The sequence below is a fragment of the Rhinoderma darwinii genome, chromosome 1, assembly GCF_050947455.1.
Source record: "Rhinoderma darwinii isolate aRhiDar2 chromosome 1, aRhiDar2.hap1, whole genome shotgun sequence".
Taxonomy (NCBI): Eukaryota; Metazoa; Chordata; class Amphibia; order Anura; family Rhinodermatidae; genus Rhinoderma; species Rhinoderma darwinii.
In genome coordinates this window covers 124,394,537-124,419,472 of record NC_134687.1, presented here as the reverse complement: position 1 = coordinate 124,419,472, position 24,936 = coordinate 124,394,537, and the positions used below count along the sequence as shown (strand labels likewise).

The window sequence follows — 24,936 nt, the reverse complement described above, 5'->3', positions numbered from 1 at the left end:
ATGTGGCTGCACATAGTGATATAGCTATATCACTATGTGCTGTGTAAATGAATGGGGAGAAGTGTATGACGCTGATTGGTCAGCATCATACACTTCTCTCCACAACTCCCTTTTGGTCAAAGCGAATATAGGTCATAACTCTGTCAAAAATGATCGTTTTTCTAAATAAAAATCACTGCTGTAATCTACATTACAGCGCCGATCACATCATGTACAATATAGGCCACTTATAATGTGGTGACAGAGCCTCTTTAAGGAGGATACCGAATATATCTATATGCAATACAATGTGTTGTGTTTTTTTTAACCATTACTTTTATTTACATTTTTTTAAAAAATCTTACAATGGATTTTGCTCTCTGATGTTTATTTTTATTTTATTTAAATATACTAGCATCTATGCGCTAGCACATTTATTCTGTGTACTAATAAGTACCCTAACATCACGCATTAAAGTCAGACAGCCCTGAAGATCTTTCAGTGGACCCTGAGCTATCTGCCTATCAGAGGTATGGGCAGCGATTGCATCACAGGGATTCCCTAGGACATGATCTATGGGGGTCCCCTCTTTGTTTCTGCCCTTGTATGTAGGTATAAATGCTATGATAGCAGCACACAGAGGATTCAGGTGCATGAGCTTAGGGAGGATATGGATCTAGAAGTACATACTGTAACTGGGACACAGAAAAAAGGGGCAGAGGGAAGGAGACTAGTCCTAATATTGAAAACCTGATTACATATTCCTAATTGGCTCATACTAATAATGTAATTACATTACGTGGCAGCATTATACCAGGATATGTCCACCAGCTACCAGTAACATAACAGAGAAGATCAAACAAGTACTGCCTGGCACTGGAAGGTCTGTTACCAGGATCATGAATACTGAACAGTGTGTTGTCTCAATGGTACTTAGATTTAGCATATTAGAGAATAGATAGAAATATTTGTGGGTAATGCTGAAAATCAGTGAAAGATGACTTTATCAACTGTGTATGAGGAATGTACTACAGATTGCGGAGTTGTAGCCAGGCTTTCCTCCACCTGGGGCAAAGATTTATTTACTGCCCTGTATCTAAATTATCTCGACAAGGCAGAGTAGTACCCCTCCCCAATCTGGCACCCAGCACCAATTTTGAGGCTGATTTTTCTGCCTGCAAAACACTCAGTGTGAACTAGGCCTACAATACAATACATCTTCATGGCACCATAACTTTAGTGTAAAGTTTTGTGAGGGTCCTGTGTGTATTGACAGGTTAGTAAATAGTAGCAGAGAACAACATTGTGCAGTGTATAAAATCATTGCCCAGGATTTATATAGAGCGGACAAGAGATTGTATTATTATGGTACAGAGAAGACAACTCCATTCAGAAGTCAGTCCCCTGTCCCCTACAGACTCCCAGAGGAATGGATTTGTGGTTTGTAGCTGAAATGAAAGGTAAGCTCTGGCTATTAAACACTTTTTCTCATTGTCGCCTGGCCTCTATGTAATTCCTAACAGATTATTGTCTACAATGATTAACATTTCTCATAAACTGATGATGTATGACAGCCCATGCTATTTGAAATGTTTTTGGAGAGATTTCTTGATGGTTGTAGGTTGAACTGTATTTTTTTTCTTTGCACACAGCTTGTGTTTGAGTTTATCAGCCTTTTATCTTAATTATTATTGTGGTTTTTGTGGCAGTATTTGCAAAAATATTAAAAACATTTATTTCAAATGAAAAATGATATAACAGGTTATGCGGATAACTTCTGAGATTTCATGTCTTGAGATAATATCCACTTGCAGCATAGAGGGATGAAGGATAGCCTTTATAAATGAGCGTCAGGTCTCCACACTACAAAACAAACAGACATATACATTTATTGGTAGAGATAAATTAAATGTTGGGCTTGGTCAGATGTATTGCAGAGGGACAGTAGAAAGCTAGTGCAGTTAATCCAATATGTTTCATCATAGCCTAAAATATCCATAGTCTTTGCTGGGCTGCATATATGCTACACCCCTGCTTATATGTTTTAGACCCAACCTGTCCATGTATTTCAAGTACCGCCACTCATGTGACTCTGGCATGTAATACTGATGGGGAAATGTATGCGCAGCCTGAGCTTTCCTCAGCAATAACAAATGAACTTCCTGAAGCTGGACATGCGGCGATCGGCTGGTCACTGGGCCTGTTTCAATATCAGGAGGGGTTAGACAACCTCTTTGATGGTGTGTTCACATCAGCGTTAGGGTTACGTCAGACCTTTCCATTAGAGGAACCCATCAACGGAAGGTAAACGGAAACCATAGCTTCCGTTTGCATTACCATTGATTGTAATGGTAATGCTTCCGTTGCAAATGGTTTCCGTTTGTCTCCATTCTGTAAGGTTTCCGTTTGTCTCCATTCTGTAAGGTTTCAGGGTTTTTTGCGGAATCAATAGAGCAGTCGACTGAAATCAATGGTAATGCAAACGGAAGCTATGGTTTCCGTTGATGGCTTCCTTCTACGGAAAGGTCTGAGGGAACCCATCAACAGAACCCTTACTCTGATGTGAACAGGCCCTGAGCTTGAAATCATTAGATGTCAACCAAACTTCCTTATTTTAGTGGGATCAGCAAACAAGCGATTGTATATGAGGACAGCCAGATTATACCGTGATGTCTGCCATTTAGGGGGAAAATAGTATCAGGAATGTAGGATTCTTTTCGACTTGATGTTAATGTGACCATAGCTTAAGATGCCTTTTCAAACAGCTTGAAACATTGTATGAACATTGGTGCAGTCAAGCTGGAACATTTATCAGTCGTGTAGACATATGGAAAAAGATTTCCAACGATGGGAAAGATTTTCTCCATGAAAAACAATTTTTTTCAATTATTACGCTAGACTCCAAATCATGAAAAAATGTTATTCAGATGAAGGGAGATCTTTATATTTATGGTCAGCTATGAACAGCTATAATTTATCTTTCAATTGCTCAAACTCCAATACAGTAAAAAATAAATTTGTGCTATTTTAATCTGTACCGAGGCTTTCTTGTAAACTGATCTATTTCCATCAGCACAATGACCTTGTGGCTAGACAACAAGGTTATATAAAGTATATCCTTCTAATGGACTACATCAAATCTGAACTTCCTGCCTCGGTTTGTATAATAGAAATGTCTATCACTCAGGACAGAAATGCTGCATTTAATAGGTCCAAATAGAGTTGTGCTGCTGACTCATTTGCACGTTTGAGGCTGGAAAAGTAAACCTGTTATCTTAAGCTAGAAAAGAGGCTTAAATTAAAGCTTGATACTCATGATAATGAGTTTTAGTCTTAAACCGTACCTACTCTTTCATGTGACTTTTGAGAATAAGCTTTCATATGTGCTTTACTATTACAAAAAACAAAATAAAGGAAAAAAGTTACACATGTTTAGTATCGCCGCGTCCGTAACGACCCCGACTATAAAGCTATTACATTATTTAATCCGCACAGTAAACTCCGTAAAAAAATAAAATAAAAAAACAATGGAAACATTTTCTGTGAATCCTGACTTAAAAAAAAGTGATCAAAAAGTCGCATCTACTCCAAAATGGTACCAATAAAATCTACAAGTCGTCCCGCAAAAAACAAGCCCTCATACAACTGCATCGGCGGAACAATAAAAACGTTACGGCTCTTCAAATATGAAGACAAAAACAAATAATTTATAAAAAAAAGTGTTTTTACTGTGTAAAAGTAGTAAAACATACAAAAACGATACAAATTTGGTATCGTTGCAATCGTAACAACCCGCTGAATAAAGTTATTGTGTTATTTATACCACACGGTAAACGGCGTAGATTTAGGACGCAAAAAAGAGGGGAGAAATTTCGGATTTTTTTCTACCCCCCCAAAAAAAGTTAATAAAAGTTAATCAATAAATTATATGTACCCCAAAATGGTGCTATTAAAAAATACAACTTGTCCCGCAAAAAACAAGAACGTATACAGCAATGTCGACGCAAAAATAAAAAAGTTATAGCTCTTCGAATGTGACAATGGAAAACGTAAAAAATGGCTTCGTCATTAGGGCCCAGAATGCAAGCAGAGGGAAGGGGTTAAAGTGAATGGGCCTGAGCTGCAATACTACCTGTGGACAAGTGTGCTACTGTTTTTTGAAAAAAGCAACCATGTTTTTCTAATCCTTGTCAAACCCTTTTAGCAAATAATAAGTGAACTGATTCTACTTTTATATTGTACAGGCTTGTGAATACTCAAATCAATTAATTTGGAGAAAACAATTCATTTATTTCTTCCTAATATAAATGCTCAGCTCTAGTGTCATATAATCCTACACTTATGCTAACTGAGTGCAGGGAAATTAATACTGACAACCAGACAATTGCATTGCTCCTATAGCAACAAAAGGCAGCATCTGGTGAGTACAACTAAGGCCTAGTTCACACAGAGTTTTTTGGTGCTGTTTTTGACGCGGAAACTGCACTAAGAAATGTCCGAAATAGCCTCCCATTGATTTCAATGGGAGACGGAGGCATTTTTTTCCTTCGAGCCTTTTTTTCCGCTCGTGGGGAAAAAAAACGTCTCCGTCTCCCATTGAAATCAATGGGAGGCGATTTCTTAGCACACATGCTCTTTCTTCATCAATGAGAGGTAGAGAAAGCGGGTTTCGCTGCGTTTTTTGCCCGGGGCGCTCAAGTGTTACAGCCAAAAATCGGCGCAAAATACGCGGCAAAGAGAGTTGCCGGCAGGTCACTGAAAGAATTTTGAGGTAGATTTTCTGCCTGCAAAAAAACTCAGTGTGAACATACCTTTAGAATGCCCCCCACTTGTCAAATGTTTTTTGGGAAGCGGACATACAGAATCTACCATGTGGTATTCTCAATGTTATAGACTCTGTTTATTTATTAAATGGATCCGAATGTATACTTATTGAAACACTCAAAAAAGTTAAAGTGTAGCTAAACGTTTGACGAACTTCTGACATGTCAGAAGTTTGGATTGGTGGGGGTCCGAGCACTGAGACCCCCACCAATCGCTAGAATGAAGCAGCTGAAGTGTTCATGTGAGCGCTCAGCCGCTTCGTATCTTTTCGGCTTTTTCCGGAAATAAATGTATCGGTGTACGGACTCAATAGAAAGTATATGAGCCCGTACTCCGATACATCGGCTTTCCGGAAAAAGCCGAAGAGACGCGAAGCGGCTGAGCGCTCACACGAGTGCTTCAGCTGATCGTTATAGCAATTGGTGGGGGCCTCCGTGCTCGGACCCCCACCAATCCAAACCTCTGACATGTCACTATGACATGTCAGAAGTTTGTCAAACGTTTAGCTACACTTTAAAATGTTTGCTTGACAATGCACACGTTTGTGTGTGTGTGTGTGTGTGTATGTATATATATATATATATATATATATATATATATATAGTGGATATAAAACGTCTACACACCCCTGTTAAAATGCCAGGTTTTTGTCATGTTACAACCTCAGTACAAGATGAATCATTTCAGAACTTTTTTCACCTTTTAGGCTGGGTTCACACGACCTATTTTCAGACGTAAACGAGGCGTTTTATGCCTCGTTTTATGTCTGAAAATAGGGCTACAATACGTCGGCAAACATCTGCCCATTCATTTGAATGGGTTTGCCGACATACTGTGCAAACAACCTGTCATTTACGCGTCGTCGTTTGACAGCTGTCAAACGACGACGCATAAAAATACAGTCTCGTCAAAAGAAGTGCAGGACACTTCTTTCAGACGTAATTTGAGCCGTTCTTCATTGAACTCAATGAAGCACAGCTCAAAATTTACGGCTGTCAGAGAAGCCTCGCAAAATGCGAGGAGGAGCATTTACGTCTGAAACGAGGCAGCTGTTTTCTCCTGAAAACAGTCTGTCTTTCCAGACGTAAAAGCCTCTCATCGTGTGCAAATACCCTTAATGTCGCCTATAATCAGTACAATTCCATTGAAAAACAAACTGAAATCTTTTAGGGTGAAAAAATAAAAATAAAAAACAAAAATAATGTGGTTGCATAATATACACACTCTTAGGCCTCATGAACACGAACGATAAAACGCCTGTAATCACGGCCCGTAATTACGCACCCATAGACTTCTATTTGCCACGGGTACCTCCCCGTATGTTTACGGGAAGGTGCCCGTGCCGTTGAAAAATATAGAACATGTCCTATTTCAGGCCGTAATAACGGCACGGGCAGGCCCATAGAAGTCTTTACGGGTGGCTACGTGTGTAATTACGCGAGCGTTGCTAGGCGACGTCAGGGGATAGTCACTGTCCAGGGTGCTGAAAGAGTTAAACGATCGGCAGTAACTTTCAGCACCCTGGACAGTGACTACCAATTACAGCATAGATCAACCTGTAACAAACGACACGATAGCCCCCTAGGCATGCATTGGGTCCACTTGTGTATACATTAGGCATAAATTTATTCATAACTATAAAAATGGCGATAGTCAATGTCTTTTTAGTATGGCTCATCTGCTGTCCATGCTTGGTCCTCATGTAATTGATGCATGTTATGATAATTCTCTGTGCATCATTTATTAGATCTAGAGATCCTGCATATATGTCGATTTACATCTGTGGATAATGGCACGGCATTATGTTGTGCCATTACTCAAGATGTCTGCGACAGGTCCTCGGATGGAGTGCACATGCACGAGGTGAGGGGCCGTTCATAACGTAGTTCATGGCGCAACATGGACTTGAGTTTTGTGCAATTGTTCACTACTCACTCCCGTAAGCCGTGAACTGCATGATCGAGGTGCCGCCTCCCCTCTTGTGTGCGCCAACAAACATCCTATGGACAGGTAATGGGGTTACATTGAATTTTAGTTCATTTCAGCTGTGCACTAACTATATAGGTCCTCTTGTCACACTCACTCAGCACCCCCTGACGAAGCCAGGTGCGAAACGCGCGTTGGGGTGTTCTGACATTGTTGTGGCAGTGAAATATGGCTCATGGTGGGTGAAGTATGTTGTATCAGAGGGGTTCATGGCGTGCTGATATACATTGTTATTGATGCTATTGTGGTTTGACCATGGTCTGAGTATCTGTAAATTTGGCATACATGTAGTGATGCATATATAATACGGTTCATATCTATTGAATGCACAGTACCACCATTTTTTGCCCTGCCTTATAACCAACACTGTCTGTTCATGTACTGAGTGTACATTTTGTTTTTATGGGTGTAATTTTTAAACCGTTTTTGATCAACTGTGTTGTTTGTCTTCAATAAAAGATTTTTGTATTTTTCTATGAAATGATTGATGTGGTCTTATTGCAGCATCCAAGGGAAGTTTTTTGGTGTTTATGCTTTATAGAGGTTCCCATATGCTAATTGATATATATTGACTATATGACCTTTAAATAATAGGTATTCTTCTTCGGTTTAAATATATTTATATTTGTCTGGCTTTGTTACCATTGAAGGCACAGGGGCCCAGACACACTTCTTGCAAAGGAGTTCCATAATGTCAGTGTCTCCCACCTCCTTTTAGTATGCTAAGAATATTAAATATGTGTAAAATTGGTGTGGAATGATTGTATAATAACTTTTTTTCTTTCAGAGGACATCAACTTAAAGGGATTTAAATGATCTTATATAGAGTGTCCTGTGACAGGTGCCACAAGATGTGGAAACTTACAGGAACAGAGATGTAGCATAAGAGACAGATGACCTTCATATTCCAGATGTATTACTTACTATATTACCTGGAGTATATGCTTAGGTCCAGCAACACATCAATCAGCAGTTCCTATTAGTGTATTGATTTGGTGAACCGAACTGTAATATAGACTACAAATCTATTTGGACCATTAAATCATCTGAAGAAAACTGCCTCGCGTGGAATGCATCTTCCTGCATAAGATGTATAGCTGAGCAGGCTGCCGGTATCGGGCATTTTACAAGAGATATATTCTGTGCATGCAGCTTTTTTGTGACTGATGTTCAAAACAAGTCGAAACGCTGCATGCATTGGAGATGCTGTGCTCTTATTGGCATTTCTGCCTAGACCAGGGACAGCAGTACAATGCTAATGGAAGGATGCTATATAGGAAGCAATTGACACTGCGCCAGCTTGTGCTCCAGCAATCTTTATAAAATAATTGCCTAGCAACAGGGGTGCGCTCTAGATGGAAGGATTGATTTTGTCTTTAATGAATCCCATGGAGGAGGCAGGAGGTTTGAAAATTGGCTAGAAATACATTGTGGGTGCCAGTCTCTGTGGCTGCTGTTTTTCAGACCCATAATAAGGACTTGTCAAATATGACATGTGTTTTCCAAAGCAGTGCAACAATATCAGGCAAGACATCGTCTTTCTTTACATGTAAGGGTATGTTCACACGCTTACTAAAAAAACGTCTGAAAATACGGAGCTGTTTTCAGGGGGAAAAAGCTCCTGATTTTCAGATGTTTTTTATTCAAAGTCGCGTTTTTCACGGCCGTTTTTGGAGCTGTTTTTCTATAGAGTCAATGAAAAACGGCTCAAGAAGTGACACACTTCATTTTCGCGAATCGGCCTGTCGGAACAGAACTCCGTCTTTTCCTTTGAAATCAATGGGCAGATGTTTGGAGGCGTTCTGCTGCCGATTTTTGTCCGTTTACGGCCTGAAAAACGGCCGAAAATAAGCCGTGTGAACATACCCTTACTGGGAGATCAAACATTTGGAAGGATATTATCAACCATCTCTAATTCTGCTCATTTAAGATAATAGAGAACATTCATGGGCAAAAAGAAAGCTTGGATGTATACAGGATGTCTAGGAGATCTGCAGTACTACAATGATTTCCTTAAATATAGACCAAGCAAGGAATTGATTTTGTAGGCACATGAAGTCTAGAAGCACGCCATATTCTGGAAACATCCTCAAGGCAATCGTTTATCAATGCAATACAGAGCGTAACGGTTTGTATATATTTATCACAACTATGTCCAAGATAAAAAAAAAAAAGAAGAAAGCTACAGATGAGCAAGGCGTGTAATTACCGTATGTAAATAATATTTTTCCAGCACGCCACTTATCATAACAGGAGTTAAAGAGATGGCACAAGACAAAGCGCTTTATCTTAAAGCTTCTATAAGATGACGTAATATATTCATGAAAGCGTCAATCTGATGCGGAGTAAGGCGCAGCAACAACCTTTCAATCATCTACTCTGTGGTCACTATTTCCAATGAATTTTGGTTATTGTAACACCATATGTAATTTTCTTGTTCTACCAGTATGATCTATAAAAGACAAGCAAACCTCCAATCTATGCAGGAGCATAACTAGAATTCATAAGGCCCTAAAGCAACATGAAGTGGGCCCCCCACCAGCTAGTGGCAAAAAAATAAAACCGCAGCATGGGTTGTAATAATTAAAGGTATGGATAACAGCGCCATATATCAAAAGAATTGACAGATTAGCATACCTCCTAACTTGAATTCGGAAAAGAGGGACATTTTTAAGCAATTCCCCCTAACCACACATCAAATCACAGCCAGATCCTTCTGCAAATAACAAGCGCACATTCTCACTGCCGATCTCTGGACTGTCTGGATATCACAGCTATTATGGATCAGGTTATATCATCTTTATGTTACTTTTCCTATCTTGGGTATAACATTTGCTCATCACGGTGGCAGCAGCTGCAGGACAAACCAAAAGGCTGAGAACAATGAAAATCAAGAGGGAGACCCTGTGGTGGATGACTTTTCAATTGACAGGTAGCAGAGTTACATGATGGGGATTTTTTTTTCCAGTTGTGTAACTCTGCTACCGGTCAATGGAAAAATCATCCACCAGAGCCCCCCTGTAGATTGCTCCACACACAACCCCCCTGTACATAGCGCCAGACACAGCCCCCCTGTAGATAGCTCCACACACAGCATCCCTGTAGATAGCTCCACACACAGCCCCCCTGTAGATAGCTCCACACACAGCCCCCCTGTAGATAGCTCCACACACATCCCCCTGTAGATAGCTCCACACACAGCCCCCTGTAGATAGTGTCAGACACAGCTGCCCTGTAGATAGCGCCACACACAGCCCCCTGTAGATAGCTCCAGACACAGCCCCCCGTACATAGCTCCACACACAGCCCCCCTGTACATAGCGTCAGATACAGCCCCCTGTACATAGCGCCACACACAGCCCTCTGTAGATAGCTCAACACACAGCACCCCTGTAGATAGCTCCACACACAGCCCCCCAGTAGATAGCTCCACACACAGTCACCCTGTAGGTGCCACATTGCCGCCAGAGCGGAGAGCGATAGAGGTAGGCTTTATTCACACGACAGGGTCCGAGTGTCGGCCGATAAAAATGGGCGTTTTGGGCTGTTTTCCCCGGCCGTTTTGCATCCGTTCCGATTCTGTTCCGGGTCGTGTTGCCGTTTTTAATGGCCGATTTTGACCCGTTTTGCATCCATTTTTTTTCCCTGTCCATTTTAAAATCGGATGAATTTCATTTAAATTTGTTGCCACACACAGCCCTCTGTAGATAATGCCACAGCCCCCCTGGTAGGTAATGCCACCCAGCCCCCTGTAGGTAATGCCACCCAGCCCCCTGTAGGTAATGCCACAGAGCCCCCTGTAGGTTGCACCCATCCCCCCCCCCTTCCAGGAGAAGTCACTGACTTCAATGTCCATATATGGACAGTGTAGTCACTGACTTCTCCTGGAGAGGAATCCCCGGCCACAGGGTCAGGGATTCCGCCTCAGAAGTGAGTGACGTCACTGTGTCCATATATGGACAGTGTGGTCACTCAATTCTTCTGTAGCGGAATACCCAATCCCCGGCCAGGGATTAGGGATTCTGACTCCTACAGGGTGCAAAAAAAGACCCTCCTCCTCCTCACATGCACTCTGCACTGTGAGGAGGAGGAGGGGAGAGAGTGCGAGCGACGGAAGACACGGTCGTCACTCAGGACACATTCAGGTGATGGCCGTGTATTACCCGGCCCCATAGACTTCTATGAGAGCCGGGCGGCCGGGTAAACGGCCGAAAATAGGGCATGTCCCATTTTTTGACAGCCAGGTTTCCCGGGCCGTCAAATAATCGGTTGTGTGAATAGCCCCATTAGGGGTCTATTGTTCCTACTGCAGCCGTGTGACAGCCGTTTTATGAACGGCAGTCACCCGGCCGGGAAACCCTGTTGTGTGAATAAGGGCTTAGCCGGCCCTACTGCTGCTACTCTCCGCTCTGCTTTGACGTCACTCACCATCATAAGAAGGCAGGAGTCTTGCAGCGGCGTTCTCACTGATGTCGATGCCAGCCCGGGAGTGAACCAGTCCAGTCACCTCACCGGTGAGGTCAGATGACAGATAAGGTGACAGGTCAGGTGACTGGACTGGTCCACTGACGGGCCGGCATCAATCCCAGTGAGAACACCGCCGCAAGACTCCTGCCGCCTTCTGATCACTGCTGCAGTCAGCAGCGATCAGCTGTTCTGATGCAGCGCGCAGCGGGACATTTGCAGACCGCCCGGGACGGCGGGAAAGCGGTGAGAAACCGAGACTTTCCTGCCGGATCCGGGACGGTTGGGAGGTATGGATTAGTGCTGGATAGCAGAAAGCTACCAACTTGCTATTCCCCCACAAAAAGGAACAATGTTCTTGCACATGAGTGAACCCACTTCTCTGGGCCCCATAGAAGCTGCTATGGTTATAGTTACACCCATGCATTTCTGGTCTTCTGATATGCATCAATCACATCTACTACAGGGCTTGGACAAAGGGTAGGCGCTCACCTGAAGTACAATTGAAGAGGGGGATCAAAAATACAAAAAAACAATGCTCAGTCTTCAAACATTTTTGGGGCGTGGCAATGCTGTAGGTCCTAAAGCACGACGAATGTGTCCCTTTGGTTACATGGGCTTCTGTCACTAATCAGTGCTTTCCCGTATATAGAGTCACCAGGCCCGTGAAACACCAGCCCAGTCAGTATTTGTACTGTGTGGTCGATGTGAGAAAAAAATGTTTTACAGCCAATAGCAAGTGACGGTATTTTCTCATAATAAGACGTATGTGTGCAGTCAGAATACTTCCTATGTATATTGGGTACTGCTCCTTTGACGGGCCTGGGTCAAGTGTGGGAATGGGGCCAGTGGAATATTGCAGCAGGCAAAGCAGCAGAGAGCAAAAAAAACACTCGAATTCAACAGCTGCCTGCACAGCCCGAAGAGTCAAGAGAGGAGGATGGAGGAGAATAATGAGTGAGTTACAGAGAGTTACTGTCTATCTATTGCTCCAAATCCTAAGTTGCAGGTCAAACTCATTGTGAACTTATGCACCGACTTTTTAACTGTGTAGGGTGTATTTACACCCAGTTTTGTAGCATTTTTTGCCGCATAATACAACCTAACAAGTGTTTTTGAATTAAAAAGGATCCTATAGAGAAAAGCAGCTGGTAGAAGAAAGAAAACATGGGGCAGCAGTGTATAAATATGTATAGTGCCTCCATATGGCGCTCTATTATGGATGTGTTCTGCTTCTACTGGAGAATAGTTCTGTAATACTGCATCTGCTGAAGCATATTGCATTTTTCTTTGTCAGATTAATACAGAATCCAACAAAAAAACTTATGTATGAAACTGGAGGCATGCAGAGTGTCACGAAGGGTCTATGGACCCACTGGGTCGTACCGCCTTGGCGGTAAGGAAGCTGGCCAACAGGGAGCAGGTGAAGGTCTATAGTTCGTATAGGTACCTGTGGCAGCTCAGACAGCAGCAGGGCAGGCTCGGCTGGGACTAGGCAGCAGGTAGACGTCAGGCGAGGTGAAGCAGGTCAGACGTGGATACAACACGACACGATTTTGGCACAGCACAGTGCTAGACCAGGATGGTATGGAATGCAAGGAACAGGAACTGGAATAGGTACAGGAACAGGAACTGGTACAGGAACGACACTAGGAGGCCATCACATAGACAAACTAGGAAACAACAACAACGCTCAGGCATAGAAGCAGGGGGCTGGACCCCTCTTATAGTCCGGGGTACTCATGGGTCAAAGTTCATTAAAAGGTCCGGTGCGCGTGCTGCTCTTTGAGAGCGGGCACCAGCGTGCGCGCGCACCCTACGAGATCCGGCTGAGGTGAGTGGATGCGAGCGCTGGCGTCTCTTGAGGAGGGGGCTGGGGCTAGCACTTGCCGACTCGTGGCTGCCGCTGTCAGGACGGGATTGGAGCTGACAGCCCGCAGCCACGGACATTACACAGAGCTAGAGCAGGGTCGGCATTAGGGATGTGCCAGCTATGTAGACACACAGGGCTCATAGCACAGGGCTCGTAGTCTGTCACTAGTGGCTGATTGCTTGAGTACCCAGAGCTTGCACTCCCGATCCCACACTTGGTGTTTGAACTTGAAAATGCTCGATCCTTTCTTCACGTGGGAGATAAGCTGCCGGTCAAGGTTTGTGGCAGCAGCTTATTCCCATCTCCACATAAACATGAACGCTTAGCTGAGTCAGGAGAAATAGCTGGTCGGCCGACAACTCTCTAAACAGTATGAGCAGCTGTAGGCCAGACCTGATTAGGGCCCCCATAGACTTTTATGCTGCCGTATTATGGCTCTTATAATAATAAAATATTTTGCAAGCAGATTTTTATTAATGCTTTATCCGTCAATATATAAAATTTCTTCTAGCCAGATTGTTATCTGAAGTCTTCCTTTGGTTAGAGCCTAGTGGTAGAATGATGCAGGTGTATCTTACCGTGTGTAAAATTTGTTTTCTTCTTCAAGTGTAGACAAGCGACAACCTGTAAATTTAGAGAAAAGTGTCACATAATTCAGTATGGTATTTTAGAAGAGATACAATAGAGTATACATTATATACTAACCAATATAACTGTTAGGGTATGTTCACAAGAGGGCGTCCGTAACGACTGAAATTACGGGGATGTTTCAGCCTGAAAACATCCCCGTAATTTCAGCCGTAACGGCATGTGCAGGCGCTTGAACGCCGCGTCCATTACGGACGTAATTGGCGCTGCTATTCATTGGAGTCAATGAATAACGGCTCCAATTACGGCCAAAGAAGTGACAGGTCACTTCTTTGACGCGGGCGTCTATTTACGCGCCGTCATTTGACAGCGGCGCGTAAATACACGCCTCGTGTGAACAGACAAACGTCTGCCCATTGCTTTCAATGGGCAGATGTTTGTCAGCGCTATTGAGGCGCTATTTTCGGACGTAATTCAGGGCAAAAACGCCCGAATTACGTCCGTAATTAGTGCGTGTGAACATACCCTAACCACCATGGATAAAAACTGTGTCTGATAAAACTACAAAGGGGCTACGGTGCTCCACCAACCGGCCCTGCGCTAATCCCATTCAGAACCCCATTAATATTTGCTTGTATTTTTCAGCATTCATGATGCCCTCAGTCAAAAACAAATTACCAACTCCAGAAGTTTAACAATAATTTCTTTATCTATTGCATATCAACTGTCTTCTGTTATGGATTCTAGACACATCCTACATTTCTACACATTTTTTTTCAGACCCATAACGCAAAGTTATCTTCTAAGGGTCTGTTCACATGCTGTAGTCATATTGCGGCAATAACCGTGTTGTAGCCACAATGCGTGAATAGACTCAGAGTGGAAAGAAGGAGAGAAACACCTGTGGAAACACCTTTTGTTGGAAGGAAACAGCTGTAATGTGTTTGTTTTTTTTAAACTGGAAAAATTAGGATGGGTTCCTATGGGTCAGATACACAGCGTACCTGTCCTCGTACCCGCAGCACCTTCCGTCTGAAAAAGCGCACCAAATTATGGTGCGGTTTTTCGGACGGAATTTCCTCTGCGTAAAAAAGCACTCATAATTACCCCCTCCCTCCTTTGACGTCCGCTCCGGCCTCATACGATAACATTACAGGCCATGTGATGCTGCAGCCTGTAATTGGCTGCAGCAGACACATGGGATGAAACGTCATCCCAGGAGGCTGGACTGGACGGACAGGAAGGAGGAGAGTGTTCTGGTTAAGTATGTTGTTTATTTTTTTCCCGGAGTTGTGATTTTTGCAGCATAATCGCCACAAAAGTCGCAACACTTGGCTTTCTGTTGAGGGTTTTGCATCCCGATTGAATTTAATGGGGGAAAACCTGCAACAGAAAATCAACAATAACACAGCATAAGGCCTTATTCCCACGAGCGTGTTAAACGTCCGTGTGATGGCCGTTGAAACAACGGCCGACCCACGGACCTTTGTAATTCAATGTGGCCGTTCACACAGCCGTTGTTTCAACGGACCGTGTGAAGGGTCCGTGAGAAAATAGGACATGTCCTATTTTTTCACGCTTCACGCGTCCCTCCATAGACTCTCATCTATGGGGGATATGAGACATCGCGTCCCGCAGTGCAAAGCACGGATGCACCTTGGACATGAAAAACTGCATTTTTTCACGTCCGAGATGCGCAACGCTCGTGTGAATCTGGCCTAAATTGACATTCTGCGGAATTAAATTCTGCACCGCAGGTCAATTTATTAACTATTACTCTTTGTTTTTTACCGCAGCGTGGGCATGATATTTACTAAATCTCATCCAGTTTGCTGCTACTGTAAATGCTGCGGAATTTCCATACACAATTCCGTTGCGGAAATTCCGCAGCATTTACGCTACATGGGAACCCATCCTTGGGGTGTAGTCACACATTGGAGTTCAGCCGCGCCATGGCAGAACCACTTGTAAATACATGCATTTTTTTGTTGCGGTTTTCTGCGGCACAATTGTCACTGTGTAACCTTAAGGCCCTGTTCACATGTCCGCATCAAATCCAATATGTATTACCGCTCTGAGGCATATACTCGGATTTCTGCTGCGTATCTGCTGCAGATCTGCGGTATGAGCAAAAATCCACGCAAGTGAACGGGTTGCCACATTAACATGCGTAGGATGTGAATTTCCGCAATAAAATCTGTGTCAAAGCTGACTGCAAAAAGCAGAGTGCCTGCTCACAGCATGTTAACCTGCTATGTGATAAAAGCAACGTTACAGGCCCCTATAGTGATAAGTGATATAAAAACATGCATTTATGAGGCAAACACAGACATAATATATCTGCTTGAGCTGCTGAGATAAACCGTGCAATTTCATAGCAAAGATATAGACACATTTATATAATGCATACTGTTTTCCATATTGCTCATCCATTTGTCAAGATCATCCATCTCAATCTCCATTACTGATGGAGTATCCTCTTCAAAGATAGGACTGAAAAAAAGTAAAAAAAAAATAGCCGCTCTCTTTAATACATTAAAGATCAGTTGAATTTAGAATTATAAAAAGTCAGATCTGGCGGGCTATTATATTGTACTGCGGAAATAGATAGATAACAGAGAGCTATACCGGACAATATTTATTTTAAAGTTGCTGTAAACATCTCTATTACATTAGAGTATAATGAAATAGCTACACCTACACTCTTGGAAGATGTCGCTGCAATGGGGGAGAACAAAACCAGTACATTCAAACCGGAGCCGCACAGAAGTCAAGAAAAGAAGCTTAGGATTTTACTGTATACTGGTTTTACTATTAAGTTTAATGTATAAATTGTATGCAGTATGCTCTTAAGCTTCTCCTAGTGGTGGCTGCTGGCAGTAAGAATTGTAGTTTTTTAACTTGTATGCAGGAGCGTAACTAGGAAAGACTGGGCCCCATAGCAAACTTTTGACTGGGGCCCCCCTCCGCTGGGTATCACACAGCGCTCCCCTATAGATAGCACCATACACAGCCCCCTGTAGATAACGTCTTACAGCCCCAATCTCCCCTGTAGATAACGCCATACAGCCCCCTGTAGATAACGCCATACAGCCCCCCCCTGTAGATAACGCCATACAGCCCCCCTGTAGATAACGCCATACAGCCCCCCTGTAGATAACGCCATACAGACCCCCTGTAGATAACGCCATACAGACCCCCTGTAGATAACGCCATACAGACCCCCCTGTAGATAACGCCATACAGAGTCCCCCCTGCAGATCACACCATACAGAGTCCCCCCTGTAGATAACGCCATACAGAGTCCCCCCTGTAGATAACGCCATATAGACCCCCCTGTAGATAACGCCATACAGACCCTACCTGTAGATAACGTCATACAGACCCCCCTGTAGATAACGCCATAAACCCCCCTGTAGATAACGCCATAGAGACCCCCCTGTAGATAACGCCATACAGACCCCCCTGTAGATAATGCCATACAGACCCCCCTGTAGATAACACCATACAGAACCCCCCTGTAGATAACACCATACAGAACCCCCCCTGTAGATAACACCATACAGATCCCCCCCTGTAGATAACACCATACAGAACCCCCATGTAGATAACGCCATACAGACCCCCTGTAGATAACGCCATACAGACGCCCCCTGTAGATAAAGTCATACGGACCCCCTTGTAGATAACACCATACAGAACCCCCCTGTAGATAATGCCATACAGACCCCCCTGTAGATAACACCATACAGAAACCCCCTTTAGATAACACCATACAGAACCCCCCCTGTAGATAACACCATACAGAACCCCCTGTAGATAACGCCATACAGACACACCCCCTGTAGATAACACCATACAGACACACCCCCTGTAGATAACGCCATAAAGACACCCCCCTGTAGATAACGCCATATAGCCCCCCCCCCCCCCCAAAAAAAACTGAAAACGGTCTATAGTTTGTCCTACAAAAGAGATGTATCCCCTATCCACAGGATAGGGGATACATGTGTGATCGCTGGTAGCGATAAGGAGAACGGGGGACAGAAAGTCCCCCGAAGTTCTCCATGACAAACCTCGGACTTCCGGAATCTGCGCAGTTCAATAGAAATGAAAGGTGCGCTGGTCACGCATGCGCACAAGCGCGACCAGTGCACAATTAATTTCTATGGAACTGCAGACAGATCCCGGAAGTCCGAAGTTTGTCATGGAGAACTTTGGGAGACTTTCGGTCCCTCGTTCCCCTTATCGCTGGGCGTCCCAGCGATCACACATGTATCCCCTATCCTGTGGATAGGGGATGCATGTCTTTTGTAGGAACAACCCCTTCAGTGGTGTCGCGCTGTAGCAGCCATAGCGGCTGCTAGCGAAGCCTCCGGCCATGGGGGGGGCCCGTGCCGGTGGGTCATGCTGCGGCCCCGTAGCAGCCTCTACGGCTGCTATAGCGGTAGTTGCGCCACTGCTTGTATGCACTATGCGTATGCAGCGGGTTTGGAGCTCGGTATTAGAAAATAGAGCTTCATCTGCTATAAAGATATTTTAAGAAAATAGTCAGCAGAGAATGTTGGACCTATTTAGGCTGGGTTCATACGACCATGTTACGTCCGTAATGTGCGGAACGTATTTCGGCCGGAAGACCCGGACCGAACACACTGCAGCAAGCCGGGCTCCTAGCATCATAGTTATGTACGATGCTAGGAGTCACTGCCTCGCTGCAGGAAAACGGTCCCGTACTGTAATCATGTTTTCAGTACGGGACAGTAGTTCCACGCAGAGGCAGGGACTCCTAGCGTCGTACATCACTATGATGCTAGGAGCCCGGCCCCCTGCAGTGTGTTCAGTCCGGGTCTTCCGGACGAAATACGTTCCGTACATTACGGACGTAACATGGTCGTGTGAACCCAGCCTAAGATTAAAAAAACAAAATGGTGCTCAAGGGTTGACATTGACATGACACAGATTTTCTGTACTCTGAAATAGAGGAAGGATTGTCTGAACACTTCAGTTGCTTTTGTTATAGTTAAAAAAAATTGTTTTAGGTCCATTACAGGAGAGTAATCCTTATATTAACCCCTTCCCGCTGCAGCCACTTTTGACCTTCCTGACAGAGTCTCGTTTTTCAAATCTGAGATGTCTCAATTTATGTGGTAATAACTTTGGAATGCTTTTATATATCCGAGCAATTCTGTGACTTGTGACATATTATACTTTCTGTCAGAGGTAAAATTTGGTCGATACATCCAGCACTTATTTGTGAAAAACAACAAAATTTAGCAAAAATAAGCATTTTTCGACATTTAAATGTATCTGCTTGTAAGAGACAGTTATACCACACATAATAGTTACGAATTAACATTTCCCATATGTCTACTTTATGTTGGCATTGTTTTTTGAACATCATCTTATTTGTATAGGACTCAACGAGGCTTATAAGTTTAGAAGAAATTTCTCACATTTTCAAGAAAATTTCAAAAGCCTATTTTTTAAGTGGCTTTGAAGGGCCTATATATTAGAAACCCCCATAAGTCATCCCCTCAAAGTATTCAAAACAGCAATTAGAAAGTTTCTCAACCCTTTAGGCGTTTCACAGGAATTAAAGCAAAGTGGAGGTGAAACGCTAGACTAAAAACGTCTGAAAATATGGAGCTGTTTTCAAGGGAAAACAGCTCCTGATTTTCAGAAGTTTTTTAAGCCACTCGTGATTTTCCCGGCGTTTTTAACAGTCGTTTTTGGAGCTGTTTTCAATAGAGTCAATAAAAACGGCTCTAAAAACGCCCAAGAAGTGACCTGCACTTCTTTTTTGTGGCCACTTTTTTACGCGGCCCTTCTTCAAAACGTCCGCGTAAAAGAACGGCCCGTCGGAGCAAAACGCCGTTTTTCCCTTTGAAATTAATGGGCAGATGTTTGGAGGCGCAGAACGCCGTTTTTCCCATTGAAATTAATGGGCAGATGTTTGGAGGCGTTCTGCTTCCGATTTTTTTGGCCGTTTTTCGGGTGTTTACAGCCCCAAAAACGGCCGAAAATAGGCCGTGTGGACATACCTCACAATTAAATTTTTATTAATTATTTTTTTTTAAGAATTTTTTTTTCTATAACCCAGAAGGTTTTACCATAGAAACTCAAATCATTATTTATTGCCCAGATGCTGCAGTTTTTAGAAATATCCCACATGTGGCCATAGTGTGCTACCTATGGAAACACAGGCCTCAGAAGCAAAAGAGCACCTAGTGGATTTTGGAACTTTCTTATTAGATTATATTTTAGGCAACATGTCAGGTTTGGAGAGGTCTTGTGGTGTCAAAACAAAGGAAACACCACAAAAAAGAAATCTTTTCCGATAATATGTCATTTTAGCTAAAAAAAAAAAAAAAATTCCACAAGGATTAACCCCTTAAGGACACGGCCAATTTTGGCCTTGAGGACAGAGCAATTTTTTTTACATTTCCCTCTTTGCATCCCGACGCTCATAACTCTTTTATTTTTTGTACGACGTAGTTGTATGAGACTTTGTTTTTTGCGGGACGAGTTGTACTTTATGTAGGTACCATTTTTTGGTACAAATACATTATCATTTAATTTCTATTAATTTTTATTTTGGCGAAAATGCAGAAAATATTTTAATATGTAATATTAATATTTATTTTTTTTACACCATACACCGATCATCATAAATAATGTTATACATTTGTTGTACAGGTTGTTGCGGTCGTGGCGATACCAAATATGTCTATATTATTTCATGTTTTGGGACTTATATTTTAAAAAGTTTATTTATTATAAAAAATGTGTGTTTCTGTGTATTTTTTTTACTTTTTATTTATTTATTTATCATAAATTTTTTTTTACATTCATTTAACTTTTTTTTTTTATCCCATAATGGGATTTATCATTTTTTTATTTATTTTGTAACTGTAATGTACTGGCATAGATCTATATGCCAGTACATTAGCCTGTTACTGATTGTACACAGGCAGTTGTTAGGGCAGACCTCAGTATGCCCTAACAACAGGAAATATGTTCAGACAGCCCTGGGGTCCTTCAATGGACTCTGGGCTGTGTGCCCATACGAGTTGTGGGCTTTGATCGCGATCAGCTTTCATCGCGGCGTTCAAAGGGTTAACGGCGGAGAGAAGATGTTTCTCTTCTCTCCGCTGTCAGAGCGGGGCCGTGGCTGTGTATTACAGCCGTTGCCCCGTTCTCGATCGCGCGCACAGACGCTCACAGACGGCTGTCACACAGGACGAGTATGCTCGTCCTAATGCGCGAAGTGCTCGCCGCTCAGGACAAGCATACTCGTCCTGTGTCGGCAACCAGTTAAAGGAGAAAAAGCCCCACAACATTCGTAAAGCAACTTCTCCAGAGTTCGGAAATACCCCATACGTGGTCATAACCTGCTGTCTAGGCACAGGGCAGGGCTCAGAAGGGAAGGCGCATTTGACTTTTGGAGCACACATTTTGCTGCATTGGTTTCTCGGCACCATGTCGCTTTTGCAAAGCCCCGAAGGTACCACTACACCCCTTGAGGAATTAATGTAGGGGTCTATTGAGCATTTTGACCCCACAGGTGTTTCAGAGATTTTATTAGAATTAAGCAGTGAAAATAAAAATTACATGTTTTTTCCAATAAGATGTAGCTTTAGCTCAAAATTTTTCATTTTCTTAACAAATAAAAAGAAAAAAAGAGCCCCAACATTTGTAAAGCAATTTCTCTCAAGGAAGGAGCACCATTTGGATTTTGGAGTGCAGATTTTGCTGGATTGGTTTCTGGGCACCATGTCGCAATTGCAGAGCCCCTGTGGGACCAAAACAGTGGAAACCCCACAGAAGTGACCTCATTTTGGAAACTACACCCCTCAAGGTATTCAACTAGGGGTGTAGTGAGCATTTTAACCCCACTGGTGTTTTCCAGAAGTTAGTGTGCACTTGATGTTGCAGAGTGAAAATGCCAATTTTTTCCATGGATATGGCATTTCAGTGCCCAATATGTTGTCCCCAGCTTGTGCCACCAAGAAAAGTCATCTCATTAATTAATATGCTGTGTTTCCTGGTTTTAGAAACACCCTACATGTGGCCCTAATCTTTTGTCTGGACATTCAACAGGAGTGAAAGAGCACCATGCGAAATTGAGACCTAATTTAGCTACGTACAAAGTATTGGTTCACAATTGCAGAGCTCTGATGTGAAATAATAGAAGAAACCCCTGAGAAGTGGCCCGATTTTGGAAATGACACCCCTCAAGGAATTCATTACGGGATGTAGTGAGCATTTTGACCCCACAGGTCTTTTCCATAAATAATTGCGCTGCGAATGGTGAAAAGTAAAAATTTTCATTTTTCTTTAGCTATGCCATTTCAGTGGCGAACATGTTGTGCCAAGTTTGTGCCACTGGAGACACACACCCCAAAAATAGTTAAAAGGGTTCTCCCGGGTATGGCGATGCCAATTATGTGAACGTAAACTTCTGTTTGGGCACAGTGTAGGACTCAGAAGAGAGGGAGCGCCATTTGGCTTTTGGAGCGTGAATAGACGTAGTGGTATGTGGGCTGTTTTTTTGCGGGACGACTTGTAGTTTTTATTTGTACTATTTTGGGGTACATGCGACTTGTTGATCACTTTTTATCCTATTTTATGTGAGGCTTGGTGACCAAAAATCAGCAATTCTGGAAACGTTTCTTAGGGGGTATTTTTTATACAGCGTTCACCTCGCCGGATAAATAAGATAATATTTTTATAGTTCAGGCCGTTACGGATGCAGCAATACCAAATAGGTATGGTTTATTTTTATTTTGAATAATAAAAGACTTGATAAGGGAAAAGGGCAATTGTTTTATTTTATTACTTGAAACTCTTATTTTTATAATTTTTACAACATTTTTTACACTTTTTTTTTCGTCTCACTAGGGGACTTAAAAGGTCCAACTGTTTGATTTATGTTCTAATACACTGCACTACCTATGTACCATTTGATTTCTACATCTAAAGTGTTAATGGCAGGGATCAGGGCTAGCTCCGGTCCCTGCCATTGCAGCAGGATGTCAGCTGTAACATACAGCTGATGACGCGGGCTAAGTTTCTGAGCCTGCACCATCTTTCCGTTGCTACAGGAAGCCTTTCAGCCTCCGCCCGGAGGTTTTTGTAGTCGACAGACTGGGAGGCCAGTGTTAGGCTGCCATTGCAGCCATTGGCACCCCAGTGATCTCGTCTCTGGGTGCCGATTAGTAACAAACAACTTAAATGCAGCGGTCGCATTTTACCGCTGCATTTAAGGGGTTAATGGCGGGTATCGGAGCTAACTTCAGTCCCCGCCGTTACAGCAGGGTGTCAGCTGTAACATACAGCTGACACCAGCGGCTGATGGCACGGACTCAGCTCCTGAGCTTGTGCCATTCAGTTGTCGTAAGTATACGACAAATTGCGAGAAGCACTAGCTTTTCATTACGTATATTTACGACAAATGTCGTGAAGGGGTTAAGAGTTAGACCCTGTCAAGTAATTCTGGAAGATCCATGGAAAATTGTACCATATAGTAAAAGAAAAAGTAGGCAGTGAGAGAGAAGCAATGAGTTACTGTATGAATATGCGCTCTGTAACCTGACACAAATCTCTTGGTCAAGGCAACAATCCCAGTTCTGTCTAGCAGAATGTAAGAGGGGGGATAACACAACACTGCAGTGCAGACAATCCGTACATCCTATCCACTCCTATATGTAAGGGTCTTTTTACACGGGGCAGTCATGTGAATAGACCGCTAGTCTTATATATAAAAATGTACCTTTTTACATCTTCATTGGCTGACACATCTAAAAAAAATGGTAAAAGAATAAATAAATGTACAATTAAAGCGAGAATAAAGTTTTTGGGAAAATATATATCTAAATGACTTTTCAAATAGTGAACAGCTTCTGAGCCCGCCCCATCTTCTTTTTGCGATTGGAGGCCTTTTAGACCTCGCCTCAGGGTGGGGCCTAATAGGCCTGCTTACTTGCCAGACAGGAGGCCATTGTTAGGCCTCCGGTTGCCAAAGCAGCCATCCAACCCCGCGATTGTATCGCAGGGTTCCGACATGCTAGTAACCCCATTGATGCAGCGCTCGCTTTTGAGCGCTGCATCTAAACATTTAATCTGCCAGATCGGAGGCTAGCTCCGGTCCTTCTTGACACGATGCCACAATAGTATGGCATTTTGCGTTAACAGGCTAATGGCCATGACGTAATAGTATGTCATAGGGCTTTAAGGGTTAATTTGAATGGTATACATAGCCTTCAAAGCTAATTAATGAAACTAAAATTAAATACATGAGATATACCCTTTAACATTTTAGAAGATAAAGATAAAATATACCTTTAACATTACATATAAAACATTTTACCTTCTTGCTGTTTTTTTCGTCTTTTGCGCAGTACAGTTATAATAATGATGGGTATCAGCAGGATCAGAATGATGGCAGGAGCAGCATATATCAGGATAGTGATCAGGTCTGAATAAAAAACATCAGGTGGATCAGTGACTTCATTGTCTGTTTCATTGAAGGCATCATATGTAACAGGGGATAGAGTCTGGTCTTCATGAGTTGTTAATACAAGATACGTCTGGCTGGTTTCTATGAGCTCTTCCTGAGTAGTAGTGGTATCACCCATCTGTAAAGAAAGCACCAACATTGTATACATTTACAACCACTCTGCCAACCTAAAGCACTCATAATGGGAAATGTATTTTATACATAAAGACTGGTAGTTTTAACTACTCAAAGGCTATGTACACCTTTGAACAAACTATAATTGTTTTTCAAATAAATCAATGTTTTTAGTGATTTTAAACAACCTTTAAATAGGCTTTAATGAAAAATGTTTGTTTTGCTTCTTAAGATACAGCTTCTATGTAGCCTCTATAAATAGAAGCTGTATCCTGCAGTCAAAACCGATTCCGTCAGGTCAGCTGCACTGACGGCTTCGGTGAAAGCAGATCCTGCCTGTCAATGGCGTAGCTAGGGGCTTAGCACAGGGGGGGGGGGGCAAAACAAATCTAAGTGGGCCCCAACCCAGTGGGCCCCCACACACAGTATAATGACCCCTTAGTGTGCTCCACGTAGTATAATACCCTTATAGCTGCCTCCACACAGAATAATGCTCCCATAGCTGCCCCCACATACTATAATGAGTCCTTAGTGCCCCCTCCACATAGTATAATGACCTCTTAGTGGCCCCCACACAATATAATGACCC

The 24,936-nt window shown here is 42.9% G+C and overlaps 1 protein-coding gene across 1 annotated transcript; it reads right to left on the bottom strand.

Moving 5' to 3' along the window:
• Nucleotides 1-1,657: 1,657 nt before the first annotated feature.
• On the bottom strand, nt 1,658-24,351 carry TMEM154 (transmembrane protein 154). The gene is made up of 5 exons (XM_075849686.1): nt 24,081-24,351; nt 23,487-23,520; nt 16,125-16,207; nt 13,705-13,750; nt 1,658-1,842 (listed from the first exon to the last, which is right to left on the bottom strand). The coding sequence occupies exons 1-5, from the start codon at nt 24,349-24,351 to the stop codon at nt 1,830-1,832; spliced, it is 447 nt and encodes a 148-aa protein (XP_075705801.1). The 3' UTR covers nt 1,658-1,829.
• Between the last annotated feature and the right edge of the window lie 585 nt (nt 24,352-24,936).